The sequence below is a fragment of the Limanda limanda genome, chromosome 1 (genome assembly GCF_963576545.1).
Source record: "Limanda limanda chromosome 1, fLimLim1.1, whole genome shotgun sequence".
NCBI classification, from domain to species: Eukaryota; Metazoa; Chordata; class Actinopteri; order Pleuronectiformes; family Pleuronectidae; genus Limanda; species Limanda limanda.
The window spans coordinates 1,006,443-1,016,819 of record NC_083636.1 but is presented as its reverse complement, the minus strand read 5'-3'; the positions used below and the strand labels follow the sequence as shown (position 1 = coordinate 1,016,819).

Genomic DNA, 10,377 nt, shown 5'->3' with positions numbered 1-10,377 from the left:
TGTTATAAAGTTGTACAGGAAGCTCCTCTCCTGAAACACTTTTATTATTACACAATATTAAAGTGTAAATAAAGGTCTGACACAGCTTTCATCTGTGAGGAGGCTGACGACGAGTTCTACAAGAAGAGTAGCTGAGCAACCATCGTCCAACTGGCCAATCAGAGCTGGTCTTTATCAGGAGGAGGGTCTTAAAGAGACAGGAGCTAAAAGCCAGTGTTTGAGACAGAGGCTGAAGAGAGGAGCTGCAGCTGGACACTCTGAGGAACATGATTCTGAACATTCGAGCATGAACACATAACACTGATGACATCATCAACTTGAAGATGAGTTTGATTGAGGACTGAACGTATCCGTGGAAACAGCTTTGTTCTAAGACTCTTTTGATCTTCTGTACAGAATAAATAAGACAATTCACTTCGTGTGAAACCAGAACGAACCTGGGAAAAATAACGGTAGCAAATTTGTATAAATCTCTAACTTGATTTAGTGAACATAGAAACCATCCATCCAAACTATTTAGGTTAAATACTAGATAATGTATCAAGAGTAAACTTCAGAATTATGTAACAGTCCATTTGTCATTTAACCATGTGACTGTAACAAATCCACATAATGATTCAGTGGAGTCAGGGTTCAGTGGGAGGGGGGGGGAGGAAACACTCAGAACCTGAAAGTGCCGTCGCAGGCAGTAAAGAGATGAAATGTTTTAATGCTTGTAAACAGCTGCTGGTCGTCTGCAGAGACGTGAGCAGAGGAGCAGACCTCTCACTCTGAGGAAAAACCACACGGACTCATTCTGTTCAGAGACGTGAGCAGAGGAGGAGAAGTTCCTGACGTGTGGAATCATGAGGAGGAGAAGTTCCTGACGTGTGGAATCATGAGGAGGAGAAGTTCCTGACGTGTGGAATCATGAGGAGGAGAAGTTCCTGACGTGTGGAATCATGAGGAGGAGAAGTTCCTGACGTGTGGAATCATGAGGAGGAGAAGTTCCTGACGTGTGGAATCATGAGGAGGAGAAGTTCCTGACGTGTGGAATCATGAGGAGGAGAAGTTCCTGACGTGTGGAATCATGAGGAGGAGAAGTTCCTGACGTGTGGAATCATGAGGAGGAGAAGTTCCTGACGTGTGGAATCATGAGGAGGAGAAGTTTCTGACGTGTGGAATCATGAGGAGGAGAAGTTCCTGACGTGTGGAATCATGAGGAGGAGAAGTTCCTGACGTGTGGAATCATGAGGAGGAGAAGTTCCTGACGTGTGGAATCATGAGGAGGAGAAGTTCCTGACGTGTGGAATCATGAGGAGGAGAAGTTCCTGACGTGTGGAATCATGAGGAGGAGAAGTTCCTGACGTGTGGAATCATGAGGAGGAGAAGTTCCTGACGTGTGGAATCATGAGGAGGAGAAGTTCCTGACGTGTGGAATCATGAGGAGGAGAAGTTCCTGACGTGTGGAATCATGAGGAGGAGAAGTTCCCGACGTGTGGAATCATGAGGAGGAGAAGTTCCTGACGTGTGGAATCATGAGGAGGAGAAGTTCCCGACGTGTGGAATCATGAGGAGGAGAAGTTCCCGACGTGTGGAATCATGAGGAGGAGAAGTTCCCGACGTGTGGAATCATGAGGAGGAGAAGTTCCCGACGTGTGGAATCATGAGGAGGAGAAGTTCCCGACGTGTGGAATCATGAGGAGGAGAAGTTCCTGACGTGTGGAATCATGAGGAGGAGAAGTTCCTGACGTGTGGAATCATGAGGAGGAGAAGTTCCTGACGTGTGGAATCATGAGGAGGAGAAGTTCCTGACGTGTGGGAAGTTGGGTCGGTGACGTGGTTCTTCACGTCTCCGTCGGGTCCTACACCCGGTCGCTGGCCTCCCTGAAGTAGACCTGCTCCCACACCACGCTGCCCCACACGCAGAAGAAGCCCCACAGGTTCTGAACGCTGCCGCGGTCAAACGGGTTCTCGTCGGCGCCGCAGTGCTTGAGGTAGGAGATGCGGTGGCGTGACATGAACTCCCAGGTGGTCGTGTTGAGGGAGACCAGGTAGAGGTGCGAGCCGAGCAGCAGCAGCACGACCAGCGACAGCAGCGCCAGCAGCACGACCACGGCCAGCAGCACGCCGTTGGTCCGCAGCCACAGCCGCCAGCTGGGGGCGGAGCCAATCCCCGTCCTGTGGGGGGGAGGAGGACACGTTACGACCACAGCGGAGACAAGAGGGGACGAGAGGGGACGGAGACGGACTCACCAGGCGAGGTGCAGACCCCACAGCAGCACCAGCAGCTGCACCAGCAGGTAGAGGACGAACCAGCGGTGGTTCCTCTCGCCGACGCAGTTCTCGATCCACGGGCAGTGATGGTCGTAGCGCCGCACGCAGTGCTGACACGTCTGGCAGTGCTTCGATCTCATTGGCTGCTGCTTGGAACGGAGGTCATGTGTTTAGAAGACAAAGAAAGAAGAGTTTTCTAACACTTGACTGACTTGTGAGCAGGGTTGCAAAGGGGCTGAAAGTTTCCGGTAAATTTCCAGAAACTTTCAATGGGAATATTAAGCTCGGGAATTTTGGGAATTTTGAAAAAAAAATATGCAAATTTAACCCTGAGCAATAAAAACATCATTCAAAACTCTATTTTAAAGATGTATGGAACGTTGAGTTTCAACCCTCCACTGGTCATTCTTCCATCACATGCACAGATAACTCCCAGCATGCTTCACTCTACAGCAGGGCTACTGAGGCCTGCTGTAGAGTGAAGGACTAGTCAGGTAAGTTTCCATGATATTACTGGGGAAATATATTAGCATGCTGATTGAGGATTGTTCATCTGTTCATCTAGACTATTTCCATTCATTTATCCATCAATTGTAAAATATGTTTACAGACGATTCCAATTGTTTGGCTAACTATTTATATCTCTGGCATTGCATTAGTGTTTTTTTACAAACTTTCTTCTCATCTTATTCTACAGAACAATGCCACGTGCACTCTCTCATGTGTGGAGACATTTCACCTCATCCAATGTAGAAGGAAAGGCTGTGTACATTTGCAAATACTGTGCAAAGACCTATGTTAAGAATGACACAACGATGCAGAAGCATATAGTCAAGTGCCCAAAGTTTCCTCAGGGCTCAAATCAGCCTATGACACAACTAAATGTTTATATTTATGTCTGTATATGACAAGGTAAATACAGTTAGTATAAATTACCCACAACATTTCCAGTGTATTCCCGGTTAATTCTCGTTTATTCCCGTTAATTCCCATGGAAAGTTTCCAACTTTGAATATTCCCGGAATTTTGAAACCCTACTTGTGAGTGATTCCACTGATGGTCTCACAGAGATTCTGCTGCTGGGTCATGTGACGGGTCATGTGACGGGTCATGTGACGGGTCATGTGACGGGGTCACTGGAGGTCACGTGCTTGTGTAACATGGAACCAGTCACTCGATACCACTGGTCCTACAAGACTCGTGTTTCAGTCGGACGCTGAGTGACGTCTTCCTGCTGCTTCCTCCAGAGCTTTCACCCACATCTCACCTTCATCACCTTCATCACCTTCATCACCTTCATCACCTCCTCTTCCTCCCTCACTGAAAGCATCTGAACCACGATGTGGCTGAAAGCTCCAGAACCTCCAGTTTCTTTTATCACCAAACTTCTGAATCAAGATCCAGAATCACTTGAACCCTTTCTCCTTCTCGTGGTCCTACCTGCAGCAGACAGTGACCACAGCGGCGCTGCCTCAGGGACTTGGTGGGGGGGGGGATCATGTCCTGCTGCTCCTCGCCCAACGTGAACTGAAACCACACAAGAGACAAACTGGTGAGACTGGTTTCCTGTTCGATCACCACTGGTCTGATGAGTCTTCATCACGCCCGGGCTCAGAACCCACCTGAGGACCCGAGTGGTCGGACAGGATGAAGCCCGGGTCCATCAGGGAGACGGCGAAGTAGAGCAGCACCGACCCGAGGACCAGCAGGACGAAGAGGACGGGCTGGACCAGCTGACCCGTCTCCTCCTGCCTCCTCAGCTCTGTCACAGGGAACACGTTACTCACAGGGACCAGCACCTGGACCAGCACCTGGACCAGCACCTGGACCAGCACCTGGACACCAGCACCTGGACCAGCCCCTGGACCAGCACCTGGACCAGCACCTGGACACCAGCACCTGGACACCAGCACCTGGACCAGCACCTGGACACCAGCACCTGGACCAGCACCTGGACCAGCACCTGGACCAGCACCTGGACCCAGCACCTGGACCAGCACCTGGACACCAGCACCTGGACCAGCACCTGAACACCAAGACCTGGACCAGCACCTGGACACCAAAACCTGGACCAGCCCCTGGACCAGCACCTGGACACCAGCACCTGGACCAGCACCTGGACCAGGACCTGGACACCAGCACCTGGACCAGCACCTGGACCAGCACCTGGACCAGCACCTGGACACCAGCACCTGGACCAGGACCTGGACCAGCACCTGGACACCAGCACCTGGACCAGGACCTGGACCAGCACCTGGACTATATACACACATACACAGTATACACATATACATGTACATGTATATGTATACATGTACACAGTAGACATGTAGTAAACAGTATACATATACATATACACAGTATACATATACATATACACAGTATAGATGTAGTAAACAGTATAGATGTAGTAAACAGTAGACATGTAGTAAACAGTATAGATGTAGTACACAGTATAGATGTAGTACACAGTATAGATGTAGTTAACAGTATAGATGTAGTAAACAGTATAGATGTAGTAAACAGTATAGATGTAGTAAACAGTATATTTGTAGTAAACAGCATAGATGTAGTAAACGGTATAGATGTAGTACACAGTATAGATGTAGTAAACAGTATAGATGTAGTAAACAGTATAGATGTAGTAAACAGTATATTTGTAGTAAACAGCATAGATGTAGTAAACGGTATAGATGTAGTACACAGTATAGATGTAGTAAACAGTATACATGTAGTAAACAGTAGAGATGTATTAAACAGTATAGATGTAGTAAACAGTATAGATGTACAGTAAAGTGTCTCACCTGTGTCGTGCAGGAAGAGAATCAACGTTACGACCCAGGTCAGAATCACGTGAGCTGTTCTCACCACGAACCCGGAAGCGAACACGTTCTTGAACATGTTCCTCACATGACACTTCCGTGCACGTTCACACGCACAGTTAGCGACGAACTAGCGATAAAAACATTGATCCAGATCCTGCTGCCGCGCCCCCTAGCGGCGACCAACGCAGCGACCGCACCGGAGACTGAAGCGGAAATAATCTGAAGACAGGAAATCCGGTTGTTAAATAAACATAAACCTGGTGTAAACTCAGATTAAACTCAGTCTCAGATTATTGAGACACGGACCGTCAGCTTGTTTTCTGTTGTCTTCTCTCTCTGCTCTGATTGGCCAGCGCCGGTCACATGACAACTCAGGATACGGTGGCCGGGAGAGGCCGAAAAGCAATTTTGTATTAGGTACAATTTATCTTTCTTTTTCTTTGTAAACATATAGTTGTGTATACATAAAGCATTTGATATATGTGCATATATCAAAAATATTTATTGAAACGAAATGAAACATCAAACATTTGCTTTTTAGAACATATTTTTTATTAGAAGTAAAAAAAAAATTATTTAAATTCCCTTCTTAGATTTGAAATGATCACATTTATTTGTAGCTCTTAAAAAAGTGAGAATTATGAGAGATTGATTTTTCAGTTCAGAGATGAATTCATGGTCTGTTCTGTTCCATCACTGAGCCTGAAGGTCTTGGGCCTTGATCAGATCCAGGATCAGAGGAGTCCGCAGGTTCTTTCCCTTCAGCATCAGATCCAGACCCTGAACAGGACCAGAGGTTCAATTAGGTTCAAGTACAGAACCTCACCAGTTCAATAAAGTAACAACTAGTTCTGTCTCGGCTCTATTAGATTATTTTTATATCAAATACTCAGAATGTTTCTATTTCCTCCAACTGAGAAATTAAGATTTCACTCTTGTTTGTTTCCAGGTGAAATGACCAAGAAAGAACTGGATCTGGATTAAGCTGCGGATTCTTTCACTTTCTTTAAACTTTATTTTGACATTTTAAACAGATTTCTCCGACGATGATTCATGGATCTTGAAGAAGTCAGACACATTCACTGGACTGATGTGTATGAGTGATGTGGAGCAGATTGATAAAGTGTTGGTTTGAACTCACCTCTCCAAAATAAGATACCAGCGGAGAAATCTCACACTGAGCTGGAGGAGCGTCTGCCGGTGATACACTACAGAGGAAACACACAAACAGACACACACACAGACACACACACAGACACACACTTTTAGATTACAATGAAAAGTCCAGTTTTTCACCAACTGATAGAGAAACACGTCTGACCCACGACATCAGTTAAACAAAGTAGATTTGATTGTATCTGTTGACTTGATGAGCAGGACGAACACCAGCACAGTGAAGTCCTGAGTTGTGAGTCAGAGACCTGGCTGCAGGAGGAAGTGGTTTCCCGTGCTGGTCCAGCAGCGTCGCCCCAGCCGCCGCGGCCCAGCGGCAGTGCTGAGTCAGCAGAGAGTTCCTGGCCGTGGTCGGGTTGTCGGTCGCTGCACTGTCGGCATTTTTCAGAGGAGAAAACTCTTCTTCTCTTAAAACCTCAAAGGCAACGAAGTTCCTTCAGACAGAGTGAATGTTTAACCGTTAACGACGTGATGACACACAGGAAGTGCTTTATAGCTGAAGATAATATTCAACCAGACCTGGAGAAAGGAAACACGTCGAAAACAAACTTCTCCATCTTTATCCCGTTGGGTTTGGTGGGTTTGACCTGGTTCCCCTCCGAGTCCACGAAGGGAACCTTCTTGATCGCCACGTGTGGTTTGAGTTGACTTTCAAATTTCCTGCAAGACAAACAAGCAAAGGTTGGTTTTATTCAGGGTTTATCCTCTGGGGGACATGACATTACATGTGTCATGGTTCTCCAGATAGTGGTGATGAAGAGGTGGTGGCCGTGAAGCTGTGGAAGTGACGAGGAGGTTCTCACTCTGCCACCTCCTGCAGGAACGCTCTGGTGAAGAAGTGGATGCAGATGTTTCCTGCTCCGTGGACCAGATCTCCTCCAGGTCCTCGCAGTCCGGCCGTGTCTGGGTGGATCTCGCTGTATTCCACCACCTGGGACACGCCCTGCACCCTGCAGACCACGCCCACTGGCTCTGTGGGGAACGCCTTCTCCACCACCTGACAGATAACAGAGGCATAAGACTGACCAGCAGGGGGCAGCAGAGCCTGGTTGTGTCGGTATTCAACACAACAAATGCTCTCTTTGTCGTTCACTCTACCTTGGCGCCGCAGTCGGCCCCTTTGCTCACGCAGAACCCGATGAACACGGGGTCGGCCATCTTGACCAGGATGTTGTCCACACAGTACACGTGCAGGTACTCCACGCCCCTCCTCCTCATGTCCTCCAGAACCTTGTTGTCCACCAGCGCCTGGTACAGTCCGCCGTTACCATCTGACAGAGGAAACACGCCGTTCACTCTCATGACCCAGAAGACACCAGGTCTCACGTCTGTCTGTGTCCGGTACTCACCTGGCGCCATGGCGATCTTCCCTTTCCCCTGCAGGATGACCTTTCCATCAAAGGTCACAGCTGGAATCATCCTCTGCTCGAACAGGATGACGTTGGACGGCTCCAGACCGAAGTAGCTGTTCTCCTCGAAGAACTTCTGAGTGGGAGCCAGGGTGAACTCGCTGGTCATGATGTACCTGACGAGATGAGAACGTTCTTTATTCATCTAGAAACCTCAGGGACATCGTTAACACTCAACTAACAGAAGATAGATAGATAGATAGATAGATAGATAGATAGATAGATAGATAGATAGATAGATAGATAGATAGATAGATAGATAGATAGGTAGGTAGGTAGGTAGGTAGGTAGGTAGGTAGGTAGGTAGGTAGGTAGGTAGGTAGGTAGGTAGGTAGGTAGGTAGGTAGGTAGGTAGGTAGGTAGGTAGGTAGGTAGGTAGATAGATAGATAGATAGATAGATAGATAGATAGATAGATAGATAGATAGATAGATAGATAGATAGATAGATAGATAGATAGATAGATTACTTTATTCATCCCCGAAGGGAAATTAAGTTGTCATAGCAGCCGGTATATTTGAATACAATAAAATACAATAGAATAAAATAAAAAATATTGAGATAGAAAGAATAAAAAACAGAAACACAAGATAAATAGGTAGATAAGGTGCAGTGGCAAGATGATGTAATAGTACTGATGATATGATGGTAATGTTATTGTTAGACAGTAGATAAAAATAGTACAGTATATAGTATATAATATAACATAATGTATATTTATATATGATAGTAATTAACCCAATATAATAGCAGTATATAGTAATAATGGCAGCAGTGGTATATATAATAATAATAGCAAATATAATAATAATAATAACATGTACACATGTATAAATATGTGTATATAGACTTATATATACAAAGAATATACAGAGAGTATGATATAATATATGATATATAGTAGAGGTATAAATATAAGTATTTGACTATACAGTACAATAGGTAATATATTATACTACGAGTGTAAGAATATGTAGACAGCCTGTGCAAAAGACAATATTATTGTATAAAATGATAAAATGAGAAAGACAAACACCCCATGTCATCAGATCAGATCTCACCATGGAACTGAGCATCTGGATCCATGCTTCACATCTGCCAGCTCCTGGATTTTGTGAATTCGCTCGGCCTGGATCTGGTACAAGGTTTTGTTGCTCGGCAGCCCGACGTTGTACATCCCTTTGGGGTACTGGACCCCGAGCCGGGTCCCCTGCCCCCCGGCCAGGAGCAGGACCCCGACCCGGTTCTGAGAGATCTGCATCAGCCCTGAGAACAGACAGCAGCACGGAGCGGGTTGGGAGCAGAGCTGGACCAAGGACAAATACATACACAAATATCTAATTAAGAAAAAGTAGCACATTTATTATTCTACTGTTCCTTCATGCAACAGTCTTTTACCATTACAGATTACTTTGTAACTCTTTGTAATAGTGTTGTGGAGTAGAGTAATAGAGTTTCTGGTATGTGAAGTGGAGTAAAAGTACCTGCAAATACATCTACATAAGTAAAGAGTAGATACATTAAAATGTACTCAAGAACAATAACTCAGTAAATGTACTCTATTACATCCCGATACTGTAAAAGTACAGATAGTTGCTGGTATGTGAAGTGGAGTAAAAGTACCTTCAAATAAGTCTACATAAGTAAAGAGCAGATACATGAAAATGTACTCAAGAACAATAACTCAGTAAATGTACTCTATTACATCCCGATACTGTAAAAGTACAGATAGTTGCTGGTATGTGAAGTGGAGTAAAAGTACCTTCAAATAAGTCTACATAAGTAAAGAGCAGATACATGAAAATGTACTCAAGTACAATAACTCAGTAAATGTACTCTAATACATCCCGATACTGTAAAAGTACAGTATTTGAGTACTTTCCAGCAGCAGAAGTATTTCTTTCTAAAGCCTTGGTTGTTGCTCTTCCTCTGACTCGGAGCTCCGGACCGACCCTCACCTTCCTCCCGCCAGGCGGACAGACTCTCCGGGTCGCTGGTCCTCACGCTGCCGATGAGCTCCGGAGGAACCGGCTCGATGCTCCGGTCCCCGCCGGCCGGAGGAGCAGCCGCGGCGGCCGCAGCCCGCTCGCAGTGAGCCCGCAGCCCGTCCAGGTCCAGCAGGTCCAGGTCCTGGAGGAACCGCGCCCGCTCCTCCTCATCCAGCTCCGGCCAGAACTGCAGGACGTGCCGCTGACCTGCGAGCTCCAGGCCGCGCGTCACCGCCTCCAGGGAAGACATGTCCCGGGGAGCAGAGCAGCAGGCACCGGGGATCCGAGCCGCAGGCACCGGGGAAGCAGACCTGTCTGTCCGGGAGCTGCAGGAAGTGAGCCCGGGGTGAGAGAGACTCGTGACCGCCGCTGAGGCTCCACACACGGATCTGATGAGGAGGATTCACCCGGAAATCCTGGAGCAGCTGCGGGTCGGAGCAAGAGGCCGAGTTTCAGACTGTTCACCCCGGGGACCAGACGTCCAGAGCCCGCAGAGGAACGTCAGAGTGTCCCGGTGAAAACTCTGTCCGAAGTTCACCTGTGGAAAACAACAGTTAGAGTCACATGTTCACAGAGCAGCAGCGCCCCCTGCAGGCACACCTGCTCATTACAGGTCTCACTGTCTTACTTTGATTTCATATTAATCTAGATACAAAATGTTCTACTTTATTTTACAGTTTCAGTTCAATTTCAAACTCAACCTGTATGATTAGCACCACCCTAGTTT

General features: G+C 46.8%; 2 protein-coding genes across 2 annotated transcripts; both read right to left on the bottom strand.

The window, feature by feature from the left end:
• Positions 1-1,722: 1,722 nt before the first annotated feature.
• On the bottom strand, positions 1,723-5,348 carry zdhhc12b (zinc finger DHHC-type palmitoyltransferase 12b). Its single transcript, XM_061079008.1, has 5 exons — positions 5,061-5,348; positions 3,879-4,018; positions 3,697-3,783; positions 2,236-2,402; positions 1,723-2,160 (listed from the first exon to the last, which is right to left on the bottom strand). Exons 1-5 carry the CDS (start codon positions 5,155-5,157, stop codon positions 1,845-1,847), a joined length of 807 nt encoding a protein of 268 aa, XP_060934991.1. The 5' UTR covers positions 5,158-5,348; the 3' UTR covers positions 1,723-1,844.
• Positions 5,349-5,610: 262 nt separating this feature from the next.
• Positions 5,611-10,171, bottom strand: uap1l1 (UDP-N-acetylglucosamine pyrophosphorylase 1, like 1). The gene is made up of 9 exons (XM_061070727.1): positions 9,621-10,171; positions 8,724-8,928; positions 7,604-7,779; positions 7,353-7,525; positions 7,058-7,251; positions 6,774-6,914; positions 6,503-6,688; positions 6,223-6,289; positions 5,611-5,861 (listed from the first exon to the last, which is right to left on the bottom strand). The coding sequence occupies exons 1-9, from the start codon at positions 9,898-9,900 to the stop codon at positions 5,775-5,777; spliced, it is 1,509 nt and encodes a 502-aa protein (XP_060926710.1). The 5' UTR covers positions 9,901-10,171; the 3' UTR covers positions 5,611-5,774.
• Positions 10,172-10,377: the final 206 nt, after the last annotated feature.

What these genes read in the sequence shown, in the direction of transcription:
- zdhhc12b (XM_061079008.1), bottom strand. Translation starts at nt 5,157, where the DNA reads ATGTTCAAGAACGTGTTCGCTTCCGGGTTCGTGGTGAGAACAGCTCAC. An exon ending in TCTCTTCCTGCACGACACAG is followed by an intron (nt 4,019 to 5,060) that starts GTGAGACACTTT and finishes TCCCTGTGACAG; the next exon opens with AGCTGAGGAGGCAGGAGGAG. An exon ending in TGGGGTCTGCACCTCGCCTG is followed by an intron (nt 2,161 to 2,235) that starts GTGAGTCCGTCT and finishes TCCCCCCCACAG; the next exon opens with GACGGGGATTGGCTCCGCCC.
- uap1l1 (XM_061070727.1), bottom strand. Translation starts at nt 9,900, where the DNA reads ATGTCTTCCCTGGAGGCGGTGACGCGCGGCCTGGAGCTCGCAGGTCAG. An exon ending in GTCCGCCTGGCGGGAGGAAG is followed by an intron (nt 8,929 to 9,620) that starts GTGAGGGTCGGT and finishes GTCTGTTCTCAG; the next exon opens with GGCTGATGCAGATCTCTCAG. An exon ending in CCACTTCCTCCTGCAGCCAG is followed by an intron (nt 6,290 to 6,502) that starts GTCTCTGACTCA and finishes TTTCCTCTGTAG; the next exon opens with TGTATCACCGGCAGACGCTC.